Raw genomic sequence first — 23,919 nt, 5'->3', positions numbered from 1 at the left:
AGTGAAATCACCCCAACCATCTCCATTTGTTTGTGTCACGCCACCGCCTCCACAAACTCTCCACTCCTCTGAACTCAGTGACCATTCTGCATGTCAGTATCACAGACAGAGAGGAGCATCAGGTGCGGCGCCTTTTGAACTCCGCAACCTGACCCATCTGCAGCCCACTCCTCCCCAAACCCTAATCCCACTGTAAAGCGGCAGGCCATTACTCATTCAAAGCTTCCTCTCTGAGGGTTGGCTTGCCTCCCGCTCCGTCCTGCTCGCTTCCTTTCTTTGTAGGTCAGAAACAGTCGGTAACAAGAGACAGTCGGTCAGTAAATAAATAAATGAATGATTCTTTTCCTAAACACAATTCACCTGTTTTATTCATCAAATTGTTACCTGATCATCATTGCTCAGTGTTATTTTAGCAAATTCACCCCAATTTATTTGCAATTTGTTGCAAAAATTAATTGCAGGAAGTCATTTTGGAGTCTTATATTGAAATGATCATCGGCCAGAGTTTGTGATAATTGGTTAAAATGTACACCAGCATGACGCAGGCACTCTGTTGGGTCACAGCAGCTCAACACAGACTGATGACCCTCCCCTGTTTCATGGCATTACATGGACTACAGTGAACGCCAATGATGATGCGGATGTTATGATGGATATCCTAATCTGACCTATCACAGTGCCTTTTACAGACAGATCAAAGGGGGAGGGGGATGGGTGTAAGAGTCACAGATTGGTTCACAGGGAGCTCCAGTGCTGTGGACATTTTTTTTTTCTTCTTTTTAAATGCCAGGTCCAGTTAGCTGATGCATGGAAAGAGAGGCGAGGCAGCCGCACTGAGGGCCATGCTTCCCAGCATCCCTCCCTCTCCCTGTTCCCGCCTCGGCGTCCAAGAGCTCGGGCCTCCGGCTGTGTAGCCATGACAACCAAATGAGGTAAATGGTTGCAGGAGAATCCTCATCACGACCACCACCCTCACAGGCCTCTTTTCAGTGGTGCACTAACGTAGTCTTTCTTGCATGCTACTCCCCGTCCAATATCCCTGTTTGGAATTGCAAATATCTCCAGAAGTGATTCTTTGCTCATTGTCCTCTGGTGTGTGCCATGTCGCCTACTTTCTCGCCATCATAGCGTATCCTGAGGGTGAGGTTTGGTTTCATGCTACGATTCTTTGACATCAGACTTCTTTAGAAAAGCATGCAATCGTGTTGAGTCGGCAAATGACAGTTCAAGAGAAAAGGGCCGTGCGGAGAAAAATGAAAAATGAAAAATGAATCAATAGCACAAGGGGTGAACAAAGAAATACAGAACTCTGTCAGCCAAAGAAGTACCTCCTCTGTGCAGCACCTCATATGAGCTAAAGACCTTGACACTGCAAAAAAAGACACTGGATGCAGCCAAGAATAAAAAATATTCATGTGCTACAATAAGATTGCATGTCAATTCGTTTTTGTCTGATTTATTGCAGATTGTCCAAATACACACAGCTCTGAATGAGACTGTGCATGAACAGGCAGGATAGTTGTTATGTAAGCCGATGGTATTTGATTTTTTTTTTTTTTTTAAGTCTCTAATTTCTCTAACACCCTTTCCAAAAATAGTGCAACCATTTGCATACCTGCAGTGTGATAACAGTGCTGTGTGAAATAACACGCTGAGCCGTGTGAGCTGCTCTCATTTTCTGCTGTGACAAGACAAAATCCGTCAACTCCTGGAGGTGAAGAGAAGAGGTTAACCATTGTTATTGTCATTATTAACACTTTGCATTAGATATCGCTTTGCTTACAGTCACATTGCCACTGTTCCCAGGCTTGATGAAATTAATCTATTAGCCATTACTGATGCATGATGTCTGTTGGCATATATTGCATTAATAATAAATGATGCTGCTTTTTATCTGTACTTACACACTGACATATGAAATCTGAACAAATGCAGACCAGAGGACAGAAAAAAAGGGATTTTATTTATTGATTTTTTTTTCTTTTTTACCAAACATCAATATACAGCTACACATACGGTCTGTTTGACAGTGTCTGTTTGACATTTGGAAATGCATTCAGCCGCAGCAACAACGTCACACTCTTCTCTGCCACTTAATTTAGATTTGAGCCATTCTGACATTTATCTGACAAAACATAACATGGATTTTGGTATTTTAAGCAATGTCAAGACAAACTGTGCGAAAGCAGCCACCAGTGTCTCTGCTTTCCAGGGTGCACAATGCCAGAAAATTACTTTGGGGACTGACAGAGTAAATAAATGCTTCATTCTGAAAGGTTGAATAGAAAAATAGACATGAATCTGAACTTTATACTGCAGGTAACTGAACAGTGCATGCTCTAATGTGCTGATATTTGTTACTTAATAAAATGAGTAAGAGAAAGGAAATTGTCATGCTAACATAGGCTTCAAGCTAACAGCTAAGCTAACATAATAATTTGTTAATATACAGTAACTACACAGTAGTTGGAAATGATAATGATATGTATAAAAACTCTCCCTCTCATTCCTTGACTAAGGTCTGAACCTTCAGATATCAGTTAAGAAAGCAGTTTCTCGTCTGTTCGCAACCTGATTAATCCACTTTAGCTTGTCCTGTGGCATTAAGCATTAATGTTTATTTCTGTATTCTGAACATGAGAACCTGCTCGTCCTATGCCAATAATTGGAAACTCGCCTTCTGGACAAAATCAGAACGCTTTTATTCTTTCGTTGGGAGTTGAGTTCCTGTCCCCGCCACCTTCACTCTGGCTACAAGAAACATAAGGTGTTGTTCGCTAATATTGACCAAACTGTCTTAAGAAATAAGAATGGCAGACTTCAGATATGAAATTCAGTGGCTTTTCCCTCATTTGCATTTTAATCCGATGTTAGCATTAACGCTTTGCTAAGCCCCGTCCTCCTTAGTTATTGTTGCTATGCCCGTCAAGCTTTCCATTACTGCACGTTTTTTAGTTAACAGTGACAAAGGCGACATATTTATCAGCGAATTTCGCAGCAATTTTTGAAATACAATGTCTTCGATCCCTCACAGGAGTAAACAAAAGCAGGCCTTTCATTTCTAGCTGACAAAGGTGGATTTTGTCCACTAAAACGATCAGCAAGTGTAGCGTGCTAATATGAGTAATGCTAACGCTTAAACTCCTTTAGTGAGCTGAGAAGTCTGTCTCCAGCTGATGTTTCCGTCTGACTCATTTTAAAAGGAGAACCCTGTGAAAGCGTCTTAAAATGTACTTGATAGCTGCGGCTAAAGCTACATGTACATGTAAAAGGACATGTAGCTTACACAAGGCAGAAGCATTGCTTGCGTATTTCATTGTGCCGCTAATTAGCCACATAGCATGGCATTAAAAAGTTATTTGCTGTAATGTTGAATTGCAAACTTCAGAAAAACAAGCAGTGCAGGAGTCAGATTTGGGCTATGCTTCGTTGTTCCTGTTTAAAATCTTTTTATAAGGGAAAATTAGTTGAGGATACGAGGAATATGCCATAAGTTTGACAAATTGTAGTGCATCGAACACAAGTTTGGCTGGAGGTATGATAGATAGTAAGCTAGTCAGCCGCACATGCTAACATTTGCAGCTTAAAGTATATAAAGACAAAGTTTAATCAATTCTTCACGTTTGCGCTTATGTTTTAGGTTTTTCAGGGATTACAAAAAAAGGTGGCGCCCTCTGCTGACAGCTCCATGCATGCTGCTTCAACATGTAGTGAAATCCAAAGCTCGACAGGCCTGCTGAGGCGCCTAGTTACAGTTACTAAGCTGTGATTGGTCAGTTGCTGTTCAGGGGACGGATTAATAAAAAGGTAAATTGGCTGTTATAGATAGATATTAATTTCCAATGGATGTTTGTCCTCAGTGTTCAGGTAAATACACGGCGTCCATACAGTACAAATCTTACACTGTTTATGAGGATGGGGCATTTACAACACAAAATGTGACAATACACATTAAGAAAACATACTTTGACAATACAGGCTGGTATTAACATATGATGCGACACCTCCTTTAAAGGAGTCTGCTCGATTCACTTTAGTTTCCTGTGAGATCTTTGTGCTTTTAGAGATGCTGATACTGATGAAAAGTAACAAAAATAAATAAGGCCACATTTACTTCATGTCATTTTTGCAAAATGTGCCTCATAACGCTGCACATTCAGGGTCATGACTTGTTCTAAAGGGACACAGGCATTTGGAATTCCTTTTTATCTTTTGTTAACCACAGAGAAACGATGACTCTATTCGCTCATGGCTCTTTTTCTATCCTCTGCTTCTTCGCATTAAGAGGCTTGACATTCTTTCTGCTTCATATCTCAATTTCGCTGAATTATTCATGCCTTACAAGAAAGTGAGAAGCGATGCAACATACCTTAGCTTTGGGGAAAAAAAAATACAAGGAGTCCAGCTTTGAGCATTCCAAATTTAGGAGGACATAACTATACAGGATGCAAATAACAAACAGAAACCCATAGTACTGAGGGCACTGCTTTATTTCGTTTAGATTGTACTGTACTGCCACTCTTGTGAATGCAGATGCTGTTGATACAGTAAGAGTTTTGATATGAGACTTCAAATCAACAGCTTGTCTACAAGATACTGGAAGATCTTTAGTGAAAGCAGAAGAAGAGTTTGTGATATATCCATCAAAAGTCATCTATTTATATACCTCAAGAGACAAACCTTTTGCCCTCCACCCTCATACAGTAAATAACTGTTCGTTCTGAAGTAAAATAGAGGTTAAAAACTGCCATGTGTGAAGCAATGTAAGACAGCTGGTTCAAGACTGGGAGGAAATGTGAATCTTTGGAGACCGTAACTGTTTGACTGAGTACAACATGTGTATACAGAGTGTGATTTGGCTATAGTGCTGCCTTCTGTTGAGCTACCCCTACCTCACTAAACAACACATCATCCTTGACAGAGTCCTTAGACGCAATCTCTCCTTCACCTAAACCTAATCTTTGGCAGATGAAGACAAAATCAGTCTACAGAGTGTAATTAGGGGCTTACCAAAATTAGGTTCACCATATAAAGTGCATTATTTGACACAATAGTTCTACATAGACTCTATTTTAATACCGTATTCGCCATAATTTTCAAGGTTATACTGTTTATTTTAGATATCTTCCTATATCATTCTACACAGTTCACAGGTATCAATCTAAGGTACATACAGTACAGTACATCCTCTTGATTTATGTTTGTTTTACTGTACAATGCTTTCTTTTGTACATAAATTTGTGATTATATGATGAATATACTTCTGAAAGAATGTGTAGACCCACTGGAAACTTGCAGCCTACATCAGCTACATAACATGTCGCCATTGTCCAAATCCTACCTGTCTGACTGACACCTCTGTATCATTTTACATGCAGAAGGAACACCAGTATTTGCGTTTCCTGGTGCTTGTGAACCACTTTTCTATGTGATTGAGTGAGGCTGTCCAAAAAAGACATTGTAAATGGCAGGATATGCCAGCATATCATGTTATAGGCAGTTAAATACTGAGGTCATTGGTCAGTATGACATCCTTTTTTTCAGTGGGGTCAAGCATTCTCCCCTGCACAGATAAACCCCCAGTGAAATCATCTAAAAGATTGTGGTACCTTTAATGTCGCTTTACAGGTTTCAGACCAGAGTTGCATGTCCAAAGTGTTGAGAATTTATCAGCCTGTCTAAGAACGTGACAGCACTGCAGCAACACGTCTTATCTTTTTTATATTTCCTCTCTCATTAAAAAGGTGTTAACCTCGCTTTATTTGTGTAGGCCTTTAGCATCGAGCCAAGAGCTAGTAGCCATAAAAGATGACTATCGGCTCTCGTACAGCCAAAAATACGAGCTCTGTAATATCATTTGCGAGTGGAGCAGGGCACTCACTAATTTTTACTGGACTTTGGCTCATTCCTTGGGAATGTCCTTCGTTACCATACTTCAGATGTCCGTGTGCAAAGAAAACAACTGCAACCGTACCGGGGTTAGATCCTAGAGTCCTGGAAGCAGCATGAAACTTGTCACATGTATCACACACTGTCTGCGGTGTCCTCTCATTGTTTGAAGTACCGGGACCAGGCGGGCCCTTAAAAGTAAATCCCCCTCACTCCTCACTCTCCTCATCATCCCCTTTGGTGCCTTTACTCCAGCGCTGGAAGCAATGAACAGTTGAAGCCAGGAAGAAGCTTGTCATGATGGCCACCACAGACACTGAGATGCCAGAGAAAATGATGATGAGCAGGTCTGTTAGAGTCAGGGTGGCCTGGCACTCACGGAAGCTGTCCTTCGAGAGCTGGGTCAGGGACACGCGTCTGCCGTCCATGGGGAGGGAGCACTCCATGCCTTCCACCCCTGCATTGAAACAGGAAATAAGATTAGACTGATTTACTAGACTACTGAACCGGAGTTGCTCTGATTAATGTCATATTTATGGACTTTTAGACAAATGTATTCACATGGCAGCCACTCAGAAACTACATCATTGAGAAGAACAAGCAGGCAGAACAGCTCTGTCTCGATACTGAGCCGGATACACACGGCACAAAAGAAAGAACTCATTTATTATTTAATCGATTCTGCAAAGATTTCAAATTTAAGGTGACGTAGGTCTCTAAATTAGACCCACAGCTCACACAGCCCACGCCTGAAGTTTTCACAGATGGAGCACACACCTCGAGGTATCCCGCTTGTACGCAAGTATTTAATTCAGACAGCGCTGCAACAGATCTGAATTCAACAGAGCAGCGCCTTTTTTTCAGCTGATTTAATAACTGTGAGGTCAATCAGCAGTCTTCACTTATGAGTTGAAGTTGCTCTGTTTATACAGTACACCCACCCACAGGACTGCAGGTTCAGCGTGGGAACAAAGTCGAAATACTAAGAAACTGTGAAGCACAGTGATACTATTATCTACTGTTAACTATATATCTACTATATACTGTAGAGAACATTGGAAATTATTCACTTGTACTGCGTCTGCAGTGCAGTGTATGCTGCTCTGGATTTTAGCCCAGCGCTGTGCCTCCGACAACAAGATAAATTTGTTTGGATCTTTTGTACTTGGGTTTGGAGAATGTAATAAGCATCCATTTAAATCATTTTAATTTCAGCTGCCAGCTGCACAAGGCAAACCTCTAAGAATATCCTTCCTCATTAAATATGACTTCCTGGGTACATCTCAAAAATTTACTGATGCATCGGTAAAGGGCACTGTCTGAGGCATGGGCACCTTGACCAAGCTCATCTCAAGATAGCATGATAAATCAGTGAGTGCTGCTCTCTGTGCCTCTGTCACTTTCACGTAGTTTATTGTTCAGACATCTTCTAAATGGAAAAGGACAGCGACTGAGACTCAAGGGTATAAGTCTTCTGGTGAGTCTTCTCCTCCAGCTCCTGATTACAAATGAGAACAGCGCTGGATTGTTGGGGTCAGTTTCAACATGTATATGTTAAAGATTGGCCACTGAAACCACAGTAGAGGATGCTCACGTTCACGTTAACAACTCAACTCTACTAACTTCTGAGTGCTCATTAATCACCTCTGTTCCAGGTCAGTGGATGACACATATTTCATAATCGACATGCCACTGCAAACAATCCATACAGCCAGTAACTACCTTCATACTGACAATGTACTGTATGAAAAACTAGACATATTGATGTGGATGCATGCTTAGGTGGGTAGAGATGGAGCCTTGCGATGTGGGTGGCTACTTTCTACTGATACTGCACATGCAAATGCACACGCTTGGCAGTACATCAATTCTGGGTTTTTGCTTGAGCGTCAGCACAATGTGCAGCACGAGTTGTTGTGATGCAAATGCAACAGCTTCCGTTGTGATTGGCTACAATTAAATTCATTCATTGAACTACTTTGATTGTGAATTAATTCAGGATTTAATGTCTGACGTTAAATTTATAGTTGAGTGAATAATATGAATTGAAGTACAAAATGCAATTTGTAATGAAGTACAATGAAACAATGTGCCTGTGTATGTAAATCCTTCGTGTACATGTCCAAATAATCATAAAGTAAATAGCTTCAAATGTATTAAGTGACAATGGAAAAAAGAAATAATGGATTAGTGATGACATGGAATTGGTTTCAGTTCTCCGACGATCGACTCTACAGTATTAATTAGGTTTGTAACTGAACTCTTTAAGAGCTTGATAAAACTTAGTGACGCTAATCCCTTAATACAAGATACAGTTTCTCCATTGCCTTTAACATTCAAGCAGTAGAGGACACAAGATATACACACATACACACACATCAAGCTTACAGGCCAAAAGTTTTTCTGTTGTTCATTAAATGCATGTTTTTGTTGTTTAACCTGTAAAAAGCATTCAATGCTAGTAGTAAAAGGTTCTGACTTACATCGCTAATGAAGGTCCATGTGACCAAAAGCTTTGACAATGACTGCTTGCAATAGATGGATGGATGGTGGTGGTCACTGGGGGCCATTGTACACATTATATATGATATTGTAGTTTTTAGCACACATTACTGAACCAGAGGAAACTGTGTATTTGTTGGGGGTCTATTTTCAGCTGCGAATGAATACACATTTCGTGCCCCAGCGTATAGGTAGTCCGTGTGTGATTGGGCCAAAATAAAGTTCAATACTTGTGTTCATGTAAAATGTGTGGCTGATTAATATATTTTTAATAGTCTTTGGACAAGAATGGAGGTTAATGGCACAGAAAAATAAGCTGTATCAGGCTTAGGCTACACATTTGTTGACAGTAAGGCACATTAAGAATATCACTAGCCTTAACCTTTAAATGTTATTGTTCCTGCATGAAAATGTCATCAAGTCCAGCTTTGGTCATTTCGTCTGGGAGCATAATTCACACATCTTTAATGTTTGTAACTTGTTTTATCCTAATTAGTGTTCATTTTTTTGAAATGGCTGGCATTGCTCCCATCACAGCATACACACACAGGCCATAACCAGGCGTGCAAGAACCATGCACAAGTGCATGCTGGACAAGCTCCACAGAAAACTCAAGTAGCCTTGGATCAGGATCAGATGAAGTGAGTCAGAAGCAAACCCAGCATCAAGAGTGAGGCTCCAAAGTGATTAGGGGCCAATATCAACAATCCCGGTGGAGCCAAAGAAGAGCACACTGGTTCCTGGCGTGATTCATTCAGAGGCATGTCTGCCGTATGTTGTGGGAATCAGAGATCAAAACAACTTCATTGCCTCATGCATGTGAGAGAACTGCTCAGTCTGAGTAACAACATTTCAACGATCCACGGTCAAGTTAGCAGTAATAAATATCAAATGTCTGGTTACCAGCATTTGGTTAGATTTTCAAAATAAAACTTGCTAAGAACAATAATAAACATGTGCTTAATGCTGTGAAATGATTGCGCTTTGGTGAGATTAGACACCAGAACTGCTCGCTTGGTTTCATAAAATGATTCATCTTAAAATAAGTTATTTACATACATTCTGTTATGTACGTTACTTGAGTTAGGAAAGAATTCAGTCTTCACATTTGGTCTCACTTGTCACACAAACGCCGGTGTCCTGGATGAAAGTCCTGTGCTTGACCAACCTAACCACCCAACCTCCTCCACAGGTGGACTTTTTTTGCTCTTTATACCACATCATTTGGGAGGGAATAGGCTGAAGTCTATCAGACAACCCTGCATGTTGAAAAACGACACAAAGGGGGACTCAGTGCCTTAAAAAGTGATGTAAGGGGACGAGTGGGAAGCGAGTGACTGAGGAGGAAACACTGAGCTGCTGACTTGTGGCCTGACAAACTACTGCACGATGCTTAATGTCATCTGTGGGAGCAATAAGCTGAAAATACTTGTTTTGTTTTAAGTCTAATGTTGTGATAGTGTTGTGTTGCATAACTAGCCATATGGCTCACACTGAAAGCACCAGTTCAGCTTCCAAATTACAGTTTAACTCAGCAGGGCTTTTAGATAAACAGTTTGGGGTTTTTTGTTTTTTTTTTACTGTATCATGTCCAACTTCTCTCACAGCGTTTTTTGAATGGCAGTGTCTGTTTTTTTTTTTTTTTTCCTAATAATACAGTCTTGTGAAATTAGTAATGAATTAATCTAACGGTTGCCACGTACGGTAACCCCATCGATGCACTTTTGATTTTGTGCAAAATAAATCCCTTCCAATAAATGTCTGACTGTCAAATGATGAATCATGAGCTGTAGAGAAAGGAGTGAAACGTGCAAACAGAGTATTCAAAAAGAGGCAGACACAGACAGGATGCACTGACCTTGTTGTAATTAATGGTTCAACAGCACTTTAAATAAATAACACAAAATTCACCTTTAGCGTCATTGCCACACATCTCACTGAAGACAAAGAAAGCTTCGAATGCATCTGAAAATCCAATATATTGGAGTGCCTGTCCTGTCTGTTTGTGCCAGAGATAAATGGATCATATTTATATTCATGATGCACTTATTGCATGACAAAGTAACCCACCACCTCAGAGACCCGGCCTTTGCCTTTGAGACAGTTTTGTCTGGTCTTGTCTGTCCTTAGATGCCTGATTAATAACATCTCAGACCGAAATTATCCTGGTGGACACATGGCCCCTGCAGGAGTTACAGGATTATTACATTTATTGTGATAAAAGCAGAGCTGGTGAACAGGCCTGTGGTGGACTATGGAGTCAGATCAGTCTCAACATTAATGAATGCACACAGAAGGATTCACAAATGTATTTATATATAGATAACTCTCTGCACAGAATCTGCTCTCCACAGCTGCACGAGCTACTGCCATCCAAGATTAAATATGCTTGAGTTATGAATGCATTAACCAGCTAGCTAATAGATGACCCTGGGTTGTCTATCAGTGTACATAGCTAACTTGTTAGCGAGTGTTAAAGCCACATCACTAACTTAGCAAGCATTCGCATCAATGCAGTGAAGTTCCAAAAAACAAGCAGTTTATAAATGCAGGTTCAACAGTTTGTATATAACCCTCTGTGCACATTCATTGAAATGATAATAATAAGAATTGCAGCTCAAAGCGCTTTACATAAAGAACAAAAAAATCACATACACCATGCACTTCTTATAAAATCAATCTGATGTGACTCCATCATGGATACAGAAACCAGGCCTGAATCTTTTTATTGGTAATTCTTCTGCAATTTTCATATCCGTCTAGATATATGAGCACACCACACAATACCAACAGCTACACGTTAGGTGCCTGAAATATATATTTTCCTATATTTGTCATTTATTTTAATACAAATGCAAGCTGTATGTGCCCTACAACAAAAAACACAGGATTTGAGGAGAGATACTCTAATGGCTTTCCACTGGAGCGACACTGCTGCAATTAAAAACTAAAATTACACAATAGGGCACACAGATTTATTACTGTACGGGGATAATTACTGAACAGCTGTGGCATTTGGCCAAAAGAGGAATCTTCTGGAACAAGAACCATGATTACAGTTTGTCAGCATTTCAAGCTTGTCTGCTTGTCTTTCACTGTCCAGACTGAGAACTCATTTATATCTGGTATAAAAATTCAATCTGTAGCCAGACATGTTATCCGCATGAGGAAAAATGCATGTGAATGCAAGGTAAATGCGTTGTAATCAAAAATCTGCCAGAACCTGGAGGTAGTCTGCTTTGTACTGTGTGTTTGGGTCTTGTTTTTAGCTTACATATAATGTGGATTGTTGTTCAATTTAAAGAGCGATTAAGCAAGAAGGCTGAAAAAGAATGACTGATTATGTCCATTCTGTGCCAGAAAAGCACCAAAAGATGATTTATCCAGCAGAACTGCATGAAAGATTATTGCAATATGGGTGGAAAATGAATGATATACAGCAAGAAATAACGGAGCCACGGTGTGCCTTGTACTCATCTGTGCAGCTGATCTGCTGTTAACAAGCCATGTAATTTATCTAGTCACAGAGTAGTCTGCAACATGCGGTACAACACGACAAACTGACACAACAGTGTCCCCTGAGTCAACAACTTACAAAAGTCTATGTTTTTTAAATGGAGTCCGGTGTTGATTTGCCACCACTTCAAATTACTCACACGCAGGTTTTGTTCTGGTAGGCAGATCTGATCCCACGAGAAAAACGAGAACGTATCAAAAATAGCAGGTGTAAACCCAGAGGCAAGACCATGTGGTTTCTTATCCGGATAACTTATAGGGATACGGACCCCATTTCAATACCAGGTGTAAATGGGGTGTTAGTGAATGTGACCTCAGATGAGAGATGTAGGAAACTGAAACCTGAGTATGAGCTATGGGAGCGCTAATTTGTTATGAGCTGCTTTATGTCAAACAAAAATTGAACCCAGTACAGCTTAAAAACTCCAACAGCTTTGAGAAAGCTTATGCCAAGTTCTCATGATATTTCTGACACTAATCCACTTAGCCAAGGAAACTACCAGACTGTCAACAAACCAGTGGCAATGTAACTGCAGCAAAATCTATTATGAGGTTAAAATCAATTCAGCTGGTTAAAAAGGACCTATTCTCTGTTTGCTGGTGTCATAGGTTTCAGTCAGGGTTTGGGAAACTGCACCCTCCTGAAGCGGCTTTTCTGAGAGTCTCTGATGATATTCAAATGTCCTCTGTGTTAGAACTTCCTGACCACAGCTCTGCTTTTGGCACAGTTGACCATCTTATCCTGATTGAGAGGTTACGTGATTGGGTGAGCGTATCAGGCATTGCATTTCAATCCAATCTCACCAATATAAACTCTGTTGGAGACTTTGTGTCTCCACTGTCTTGTGGGGTCCCGCAGGGCTCGGTTCTGGGGGCCCTTTTATTCTCTATATTTGCCTTTGGGACAGCTCTTAAACAGATTTTATGTTGCTTAGCGTTTATTTGCAGATGATATTTACTTTTAACACTTGCTTGCCATGCTGAACACTCCATCCAGTTGATTTAAGGATAATATTTCCTCAGTCCTCATCGTTCTACATGCATGTTGAGCAGCTTTGTTTTCTTCTATGTAAGAAATATAACTGGAACTACTAAACTACTGAACTAGAGATGGTTATTCATGCCTTTATCTCATCTCCCATTGACTACTGTAACACACTTCTTTCCCTCACTTGGTGTGCATTTGATCACCTGCAGGCAATCCTGGTTACTGTCGCAAGACTGTTCACTATGTCAAAAGGCTCCCCATCACATATAGGATCCAGTTTAAAATTCCCACTCTGACTTGCAGAGCATTGCACGGTCAGGCTCCTGCACATTTAGCTGAACTGATTGAGCTATTTTTTCAAGACAGCCTTTTTATTCAGAGGACTTATCTGTCAGCTGTGTGCACTCAGACTACGTGTAGCAGATATTGTATTTGAAGCTTGTTACGAACATTTTCATCAACAAGTTTTAAGCATTCATGTCGCCCAACATGAGACATATTTTAAAATGAGCAAAATTAAAAGAGACATAGTCATAGAAAGAGATTTTACAGTTATCTACAGTATAGGTGGGAGAGAAACTATCTTTGTTTGGTGCTGATACAATAACTTCATTTGTATGTATTTTATTCAATATGATGCAGTGCAGCAATGATGCGTATGGCGCTACAATTGCAGACTGGAGTCTGTGATTTGCTGTTGAAGGACGATGTGAATGGGTCAAATACAGGTTGAACATGTGCTTGTCTGAATCTATTCACCTAAACCGATAATGAAAACTGAATTTTAATTTATACTCCTTCCCATTTATTATGGCAAAGATATCTTGATACAGAAACACTTAAAAAACATATAGAAATATATAAAAGGATTTTCTAACGCTGTGCTCCGAGAGTATCTCAGTGGACAAAATGACTAATCGAGACCATTTTTACTGAAAGCTACACGTACAGAGAGTCAATATCAGCTTTAGAAATCAGTAACCTGACACAGCACAATTTCTGGAGTTCATAAGTGATCCCAAACACCACTATAACCCCAAAAAGCGTGGCTGGAGAGGCTACCGTACAATAATCTAACACAAATCATGCCATTACGCTATCAGCTGTCGGGCCACACAGCTATGTTACATTCCTGGCGCGGACAGTTGATGGATAACATTTAGGATTACAGCCAGCCGAGGGGATAGTGGATAGGCCATCTCAGCCGTGATTGATCTACCTGGCTGTGACAGACTGATATTGGAGGCTTGTTTCTCCTCCCTCACTCCACACCACCACACTGTCTGTCCAGATTGATCTCTGCACCACTAGCAAAGGCAAGATCGCCACAATCTACATCTGCAGACTCCTGCAGGAGTTGGCGTTCATGCTAAAGTCTTGTTCCCAAACCACTAGCGTCTAGACAGTCCGCCTAAATAATCCAGTTGCGATAATGACTCACAAAACGGTCCCCTCTCTACTTTATTAAATGAGATGGATGTGCCTCTCAAGTCCAATACTCAATAGATGTAAAAAGAACCAGGCAGGCATAATTGCGGAGAGATTGGAGAATTATTCAGTTGTGATCACAGGAAGAGCCTGGGGGAAACCTGGAGGAAAAATGGTGAGAGACTCGTACACGGAGAGTGGGAGTTGGAGCGAGTGTAGAATGTGTGTTATGAATGCACAAAATGACAAGCGCTCATGTGACAGTGGGGTGAGGGTGAATCATTCAGGAGGGGATTCCTTCTGCATGGAGACTCACTGACATCACTGTGCCGTACTCAAAATGTCTCATCACAAAAGCACAAATTCAGACAGAGAAATTAGCCAGTTCCCAAATACAAGAGATCTCAGCTCAGATGCGAATACTACGAATACCAGTAGACGTCTTTTCACTTTTTCGTCATCATAAAAAGCAGTTTCTCCATTGTCGCAATTCATTATGATCCTAAACAGCTAAATACGCGGCTCTTAGCAATGTATGCTCCACGCTCGACCACACACAGGCGGACAGGAAAGCAGCCATCATGCACGAAGCTGCACGCCGCTGGTGAAATAAAGCTTTTGGCTTTTCACCTTTCATTTCTGACACTGGCAGATTATCCCTCTCTGCTCCTGTACGTGCAGCAGCTGATGCCATCGCACTGTGTAATTCTGTCCACCTTTTCACACTCTGCTCCCTCTCTCTCTCTCTCTCTCGCCAGCACTCTCCCTCTCTCTCACATCCCAACTTTAAATAAACATTAAATTAGGCCAAGATGTAAGAAGCTGGCAGCCTGTGCTAATGAAGTGGATATTTTCTCATCACATATCCACGAGTAGTAAAGATAGCAAGTCATGCCATGTGGGGCGGTATGGCATCATGTGCGTGCCGTGTTGTGCTGGTCAGTGGCTTCAGAGCTGCTTGTGCGGCGCGGTAACGAGTCTCATGGGAGCAACTTGATAGGCTGCGAAGGAAAATTCAGACTTTGACCCTGTCACATGAACTGCTACTTTGTAGTGAAACTGTTCAGGTCATGACTAGTGTTGATAGCAATGCCGCAACGGGCTTCGGCCTCCATCTCTCATGGGAGCCGGCCTCTCCTGCCCCGTAGGCAGCTCTGGCTCCAATTACCCTGGCCAATGTGCCGTAGAACTGTGTCACTCTGAATTATACATGGCCTTTGTTCATCCTTAACCCAAGAGCACTGGAGACAGCAGTGGATCATGTTTACACTCATCCCTCCATTAAAACATTTAAGAGCCTGATTGGTGGCTAAAAACCTTACAAATGGCACCAAAAAACAAAAGATGCAGACAGTTTCATGCATATCTGTCTGACTGTTTGCAGCTCAGAATGAATACTTGGCTGAATGCTGCACGTAGGAGACAAAACACAGCCGTGTGGAAAGAGATACGTGGTTTTTTTTTTTTTCTGTCCTCAAAAACCCCCCAGAATGTTAAAAACCTTCCACCCACTCATCATGCTGACCTGCAGTAATCAAAGTTATGCAAACAAAAAAAAAAAGTGTGCTGCTTTGTGAACTTGAAATCACAGGGGAAATCAAGATGTGAAAAATGGAAAGGGAATTGGGTTTACAGCACGGGCTCCGCAGCTGCTGCATTATGCAGGCCATCACAGAGGGAACCGTAGATATCTCAGGATGACTTAGAAAATAGCACGACCGTTTTGTCATGTTTTATTAACACTGTTTTAAATTACTTTCCGATCGGTCATGTTTTCTGAATGCCATGGCTGCTAAATACTGATGATATGTGCCGATGTTCAATCAATAAACCGCCGTCAGCCTAATTCATGCTACTGAGGAATCCACAGACGGACCTACTGATGAGCTGATTCCCAACACCTGAACTCAGCCCAGATTTTAAAGGCAAAACCAAAAGCTTGACAGAGCAAACAGCCCCCGAGTTTTCTTTATAATGAACCTTTCTTTTGCGCATAATGTAGAGGAAATTGATGTATTGTGCGCTAACAGGAAATGATAAAGGATGAGGGCCGACTGACATTAATCAAATGGTGCCACTACTGCAAAGATTTTATACTCGTTTTCTAAATAGTTTCTGGAGCTTCTCGCCATTATTCACACTCTTGCCGTACTTTTTGCTGCTCTTTCGACAGCAACGTAAATAAAACCCCCCTCACTCAATAATCAGGCAGATTTTCTACTTTGCTTTAGCTTAATGTGTTTGTCAGTTTGAGCACACTGCACACAGGACAAGCATCAGAACGAGTATGAAGTGTGGAATTTGGATACAGGGAATATCTGTGGAGGCTTTAACCTTTATGTGTTTTATAATCAGTGCAGCAGCTGGTTTTAAGAGAGGTCAGGCTCATCTAAAATTTAAACATCCAGTTTTTGGCTCTGTAACTTCATTGTTGTATGATGAAACAGACATGAGGATGCGACACCCACACGGATGGACTAAGCACACTGAAGTACAATTTAAAGAGTCGTCTCTGTCTCCGTCTCTGTAATTGATTTTCCTCAATGATGAATGTGATATTAAGTTTAATCACCCACAGCGATGACGGTTGCTCGAGCTGATACATATTGAAAAGCTTATCAAGTCAGCCTCATTCACTAATGAGTGTCCATCTGTTATCGTGCAGCCACTTCCAACACAGCGTTCCAGGGAATAGGTCATCGCATTTTTCCGTGATCGAGAGCTGTCATTATGTTAATTAGGTCTGGCAGTAGATGCCTGCATGTGTGAAATGGCCATGTTTGTAAATCCAGCCCACTGTAATCCTCCGTGCTACTTTGTTTGTTCAATAGTCTGTTTAACGCTGCATGTTTCCCTGCAGTGCTGAAGCTCATAGCAGAGGAGCATCAACAGGAAATGTGTAGTGAAACTGGTGGTTCAGAGGTTGTGTGGTTAAAACTTAGATTTTGATAATCTGGTCTAAAACTCAGTAAATCAATATATTCTTCTGCTGTTGACAGATTGTCCTTTTAAAATGGATTAAGATGTTATATAGCTACAAATATAAATAAAAACATGCACTTCTCAATAGTATTAGCTAGCTGTGCTGCACTTAAAGGTCTTACTGTAAGAAAAATAAAGCAACTCTTCTCCAAATTAAACACAGAGGAAGACAAAAAACTTGTTTCAGGGGATATTTTTAGTTCAGTGAAGAATCTTTTTGTCCTCTCTGGCCTGTTGCAGAACTAATTTGTGTTCCTTTGGAGGAGAAGATGAAAAATAATCACTTTCAACTTTCAAGAAATATCCTTTTGCAGAAAAACTATGTCTTTCAGTCCTCCGGCATTATCAGCATTGCAAAGTCCAGACACCTTGTATTGGCCCAAAATAAAATAATACGTAATGTAAGCCACTTCAAACATCCCATGAAAAAAAGCATGTATGTGTGTGTGATCTCTGTAAGCCGGTGGACTTGTCCTTCGGGTCATAAAGCAAATACTCACTGATGGGGATGTAAGAGCTGCATATGATGTGAGATACGCATTACTAACTCAATTTGAGTGTGTGTGTATACACTGGGGCCAGTTGGCAGCCTTGCCAGCAGCTTGGCTGGGCCTTTGGCTCCTGCTTTGTTGTTGATGTCTGCCTGGCCAGCTCTACTAATGCAATTCATTATGCCTTGCAGTTGACGACACTTAGAACCTGTGATTAATGCATTTGCTGCCTCTTTCAAGAAGGAATCAGGGTTTTTCTCGCCAGTTTATCAGCTTTGCTTTCCCACAGGTCCAAACTTGTCTGTTTTTGGGGGCAAATGCAGAAAGACCAGAGAGGAAAGCGAAGCAGTATCAGTGGCAGAGTACACCGTGGCCTAAATGTATATAAGGAGTGTGCTTTTGTGAGTTGTCAGCAGTTTGCAACAGCCACACAGTTTTTTGGGGGAGCTGAGATGAAGCTTTTGCCAGATCGCCATTGAGATTTGAGCAAGCCTTTCATTTTCATTTGGAAATGGAAAAATGATCAAGTTATGAAACTGTTTGCATAATTACTATATGAAACATCACCATATCCACATGCTTAGCAGGTTTGGTGAAGTCAGGCTGGTGATCTGATCATCTATGGTCCTTTCTCACATAAAAATAATATCTTGACTCAGAGAATTTGGGCCACTGCTTTTCATCCTTTGGACAAAAACCTGTTCTTTGTATAAACAGGTCAACGTTTCACACCCCAAACAACCTTGGAACAGTGACAGAAATAAATGCTCCCACTCCTTATCTCCACACCTGTATACATAACACCCTGTATCTGAACTGAATTATGTTTTTCAAATGCACCTCGTACGTGCATGGGCAAAATCACGTAATGCGTCAAATCCACACTCTGATCTGAACATAATAACAGCACGAGTTACGAGTCATGTGTGGCTGAACTGGCAGATGTGTTTATTTTTGCCTCCTCGGCTCCCACGTGCTGGCTCGAACCGAGGAGATAACTGTTGTCTGTGTCCTTTGTCAGGAGTAATATGGCTGACCTTCAGTAAAAACATTGATGGTTCCCTCCGAACAAAACATAATTATGATGATTTGTCTAGGAATAAAAGGCGTTTGATAGGTTTGCAGTCTACTCGAAAATTAATATTTGCACAGATTTGAACAAATGTGAGGGTTTGAGTTTTATCCAGGACACGATTTGCAACCTAGAATCCAGCAGCTTTGGACGCTGAGACCAATCAGCCCCTTGTAAGCGGATCTTACCCACAGTGAAATACTTCAAAAAGGGACACTGTGATCCCCTTTGTCTTGTGTTGTTCCTCAGATATGCATGCACACATTCACATTGCCTTGCACGCTCAAATACACCAAAACTCCAAACTCTGTTATCTAACTCAATCCTCCAGGCTGAATCACAGTGGCAGACAGACTCTGTAGTATTGGCCTAAAAATTCACATGGATAGAGCGATAAACACGGGAACAGGAGAAGGGGTTTGATTTTCATTGAAGTAGGAAGAAAAAAATCATTGATAATATTGCTGAATTACAGTGTCCACCAAATGGCAAGTATTACATAAATATTATATAAATATAAGCTGCAAAATTGATCGATTCGACGTCCACGCAGGATAGAGGTCAATACAGTTTATATGCATGGTGAAATTTGGAGCCAGAGAAACTGCAAGCTAAAAATCTCAACCAGAGTCGTTTGGTTTCTTTTTCCACGTTGGACGACGCTGCGTTTTGAGTTGGTGTCTTAATTTGAATTTGGAAATGAAATATGAAAACAAAGCATCCTTGTAGTTTTTGGCTTTCAAACAAGAGCTATTGTGTTATGTTACATGCTCAGCCTCACACATTATGGGCTATGGGAGTGGAGGAAGAAAGAGATAAAATTAGAACAAGGGAGAGGGAGGAGGGTTCCCTCTCCTACAGGGAAAACATAAATAGACCAGAGCAGTGTTATGGCAATGGATTAGCCATGATACTGTTGTATGTTGTGCTCAGATACGCTTTATTTGGGTCAAACACATGGAGAGCAAAAACGCCTCTGATGTCGCTACTCACCGTTTGGAAGCTTGTGGCTGTTCTCCATCAGCCATGTGAACAGGTTGGCAAAGTTGCAGTTGCACACCCAGGGGTTGCCCTCCAGCCTCACCACCCGCAGGGAGGGCAACTGACTCAGCGCCCCCACCTTTAGGGTGGACAGTGCATTACGCTCCAGTTCCAGTTCTCTCAGAGAGGTGAGGCCCAGGAAAGCCTCCTCATTCACCATGCTCAGGTATGGGTTGTTGCCCAACCGCAGTTTGATCAGGCTCCGGGAGTCCCCAAAAGTCCCCTTGGGGATTTCAGTCAGATTGTTGCTGCCCAGGTCCAGGAAGACCAGCCTGGAAGTGGTGCTGAGGGTCCCCGGTTCTATGTGGGAGAGGGAGTTGTTCCGGAGGTCCAGGTAGACCAAGTCACTGTACAGAACCAGGAAGTCCGAGGGGATGCGGGGTATCCAGTTGTCAGCCAGCAAAAGCCTGCGCACATCCAGGGGGATCTCATCGGGTAGACGGGTCAGCCCACGGCCGCTGCAGTCCACAGTGTGAGGATCTGGGCACAGGCAGGTTGCTGGGCAGTTTTCCCCCAGGGTCCATAAGACAGAGGACAGCAAGATGAGGATAAGTTGGAGCCAGCAGACACATGGCAACATGGTCAAGGGGGTGAAATGAATTATGGGGGGAAGAGGCTCAGGATGAGGGCAAATAGGAGTGGGTGGGTGGGGGTAGAGAACAAGAGGGTGAGGGTCAGAGGGCAGGAGATCAGGACAAGGGAGGGAAAGGGGAAAGTGAAAGGGGGTGGACGGGGATCAGTCCTCGTGAAAGAGCATCGTGCCGTGGATGAGACGGAAATCTGAGAGGGCTCAGGAACTGCGAGGTGGCAGAGCAGCGGCGAAAACTGGTTTCCAGGAGATCATGTAGCAAGCTGCTCGCATAGAACAGCAGCCCGCCTGCTTTGAAGGAGCAAAGAGAGGGAGATAGTAAGCAGAGGGGAGCGGGAGAGCAAGCAAGACGGAGCTTAACAGAGAGGGGAGGGTAGCTTAAGAGAGGTAAATAGACACGAGCGAGCTGGGAGTGAAGAGATGCCGGGGGCACAGACGAGGGAGAGGGGGGTTGAGGAGGGAGCTCTGTCCGCCACGCTACCCCACAGTTGATCTGGCGGCAGTGACAGACAAAGACAATAAGGTCTCTGACACAAAAGGATATATGAAGCTGTGATTCACGCATGACAAGCAAAGAGTAACATCATTGCATCCCTCCATTAGTCCCGAGTCCCTGTGTGGAAAAGCCTCACGGTGTGAAACGAGAGAGACAGAAGCTCACGGAACATCGCTCAAGTGTGCGGTGAGGTTGTCCCCCCCCTTATTATTCCCTCTCTATCTCCCACTGCCCTGCAACATGCTGTGAAAAAACACAGCACGGCTCAGTGTCGCGCCGTCCAGCTCCGGATCAAAGCTGTGTTGCAGTGCAGAGAGGATCCAAACGTCCAGGCAGCAGCCTCGTGCGTGTAGGTCGCAGCGCTGAGCTGCACACAGCCATGCCAATCCAATGTCTGCCTCCGAATCTACCACGGTCTATCTCATGCCCTCTCCCCTCTCCTTATTTCCAGGGAGGCGTGCCTGAACCATGCTGTCAACATGTGATGTCACTTCCTATAGTGAGAAGAAATGACGATCAGTCGAATCTGGAAAAATCTGAAATAAAGAGGACGTTTATTTATGATGCCGTCGCTTCGTTTTAAAGCATGTTCAGCTGCATGTCCTTAAACATCTCATTTTATTTTAAGAAATTTGACATTCTCCTTTCCCTCCATGCATTGAGCCTGTGTTTTATCTTTGTAATCCTTTCACAATAACAAGCTGTTGCTTTGCCCATAAGCCTTTCTTGGTTACAGTTTTAGAGAATATCTTGTTAAACTCAGCCTGACCTTTGGAGAATCTTCATTAGTTGTGTCCACAGATGGATAAATGTGACATGTTCATAAACATCATTAGCCTTTATCCATGTAAGTTTACTTCTTTATTTTGTGTCTGTAATTGTAGCATTAGTGCGCTCAAGCTTTTTGTTGATCGCCTGTCTGCTTAAAAATGATCTTTATATTAATTTTCCTTCCATTTACGTGGAGTAAACCAGAGGTGCCATCAGTGTCAAACCATAATGGAGAGAAGACGATTAATTCAGAATGTGTGTTGAATTTCCCAAATGGGATTTGCTTCAACAGGTAAATGCAATTAGACCAAGGTTGTTGAAGGGGGACGGCGATTTAGACCTGTGACGACAAGGATAGCGGGAAATGTCTAAGGAAGCGGTGTTGTCATGGATGATAATTGCGCGTCACCAAGCAGCAAATTTAACGCGTTAATAAGTTTACACACATATTCACGAGTGCACACACCTGCACCTCGTAACGACCAGTCGGTTGGCAATAACATCTAAGTCACTTCATCACAGGTAATCTAATAATACCACTCCCTGCTCCAGGCGTCCGCCGAAGTCAGATGAGTCTGCAGCTCCACCAGTGATGCTGACTTTGTGCCACAGGGAAGAGAGCAGCTCTTTCATCAGAACAGGAGATTTTGATCACAGTCAGCATATATTAGCTGGAAAACACTAAAAGCTGCATTGGCTTCAGCTGTTTCCTGCAAACACCTTTCAACGTTACATCTTTTTATGATAATTCAACTAAGCAGCCCCTCAGCTGAGCCGGTTATGCTTAAATACTCGCAGTCTCGTGGACGGTTTTGATGTTTTTCCCAAGAAGAAATGCTTTTCATGCAGTTTGTTACAGAGATGCAGCTGATGCAGAGAAACTTTCTGATGTGTCACTGTGAAGGAGAGCCTCTTAGCAGACAACACAGAACAGAATTCATAACTGTTAACGTCACTGCTGCGATGGAGATTCATCGATCAGCTTCTTGTTTTTCGGTGATGTGAGTGTATTTGCAGCGAATCTGATGTAAGATGCAGCGCTGTGTTTTTGTTTTTTTGTAAAACTTTATCATTATGTTTAAGCAGCATATGATTGTTTATAAGTGGCTTATAACATGCTATGATGTGTTTTAAAAAATGTCTTCACATGATAATTTCGTTAAAGGTGACAAATTACTTTACTGAATGCTTTAAATGTCCTCATCGCTACTTAAGAGCTACAATACAGTGTTCACTTAGTGTTTAGAAATGCTAAACAGGGAAGTTAAAGTGCTTGTTTTTCAGTGTGTGTGTTGATGAGAATGATGCCAGAATTCGCAAATATATTTCAAAGCATAACTTCTCTCATCGTTTCAGACCTGCCTCAGTCACCTGATCCAGTCATCTGCTCACAATAGCTGTCGACATGTACAGAGGACAGATGTGCAGGAGTTTGTTGCCTTCGTGTGCTGGTCTTTATTGTGTTCTCCCTGTCTGTACCTGCTGTAATAACCGTTATATCTCCCCATTACCCCTGATGTGTTTGCCTGCTCTCACTGCTTTCTCATTCATCGCTGCTGCCTTGTAGACCTCGTAAAGACTGTTGGGCACCAGATAAGGTCAGGACTGCGATTGAGGCATGCTTCAGTGTGAGCCAAACGGCTTCAAATCAGTGTAGACGATCATCATTTTCCAAATAACTGACTCCTGAATGTATGTATGTGCATTGGTGAGATTCATTTGCTCAGTTTACTGTTGATCTTGCTAAGTGACTAATGCTTGAACTATCAGTCATTCAGTCGTAATAGAGCGGGGGGTTTTTTTGTTTTTTTGTTTTTTCATTTTTTTCCATTGTTGTATTTTTAACTCGCAGCTGCAAGGAAGTAACCACAGGAAAAGCTTTTCTTGGCAAAGGTACATATTAAACGAGACAACACATTTCCTCTGCACTGTCTCTGTCAGCTGATTACTTGCTAAGCAGCTCAGATAAAATGGACTTAGAGATGCTTAAAATGGAGATGGTTCACATTGAAATGCAACTAGAGCGCTGCCACTGGCAGATATAATGGCCAGTCTGTTGCTGAGGGTAGTCATGCAGATGTCCAATCCCCAAATGTGATCCTGAAAGTCTCTTGACAGCAATTTGTCCACATAAAAAGCCCCTGAAATGTGTCT

The 23,919-nt window shown here is 42.0% G+C and overlaps 1 protein-coding gene across 1 annotated transcript; it reads right to left on the bottom strand.

Moving 5' to 3' along the window:
- Window positions 1–1,943: 1,943 nt before the first annotated feature.
- On the bottom strand, window positions 1,944–21,437 carry lrrc38b (leucine rich repeat containing 38b). Its single transcript, XM_076743003.1, has 2 exons — window positions 19,862–21,437; window positions 1,944–6,346 (listed from the first exon to the last, which is right to left on the bottom strand). The coding sequence occupies exons 1-2, from the start codon at window positions 20,487–20,489 to the stop codon at window positions 6,099–6,101; spliced, it is 876 nt and encodes a 291-aa protein (XP_076599118.1). The 5' UTR covers window positions 20,490–21,437; the 3' UTR covers window positions 1,944–6,098.
- Between the last annotated feature and the right edge of the window lie 2,482 nt (window positions 21,438–23,919).

The sequence above is a fragment of the Chaetodon auriga genome, chromosome 2 (assembly GCF_051107435.1).
Source record: "Chaetodon auriga isolate fChaAug3 chromosome 2, fChaAug3.hap1, whole genome shotgun sequence".
Classification (NCBI taxonomy): Eukaryota; Metazoa; Chordata; class Actinopteri; order Chaetodontiformes; family Chaetodontidae; genus Chaetodon; species Chaetodon auriga.
This window is presented reverse-complemented; position numbering and strand designations above follow the sequence as displayed.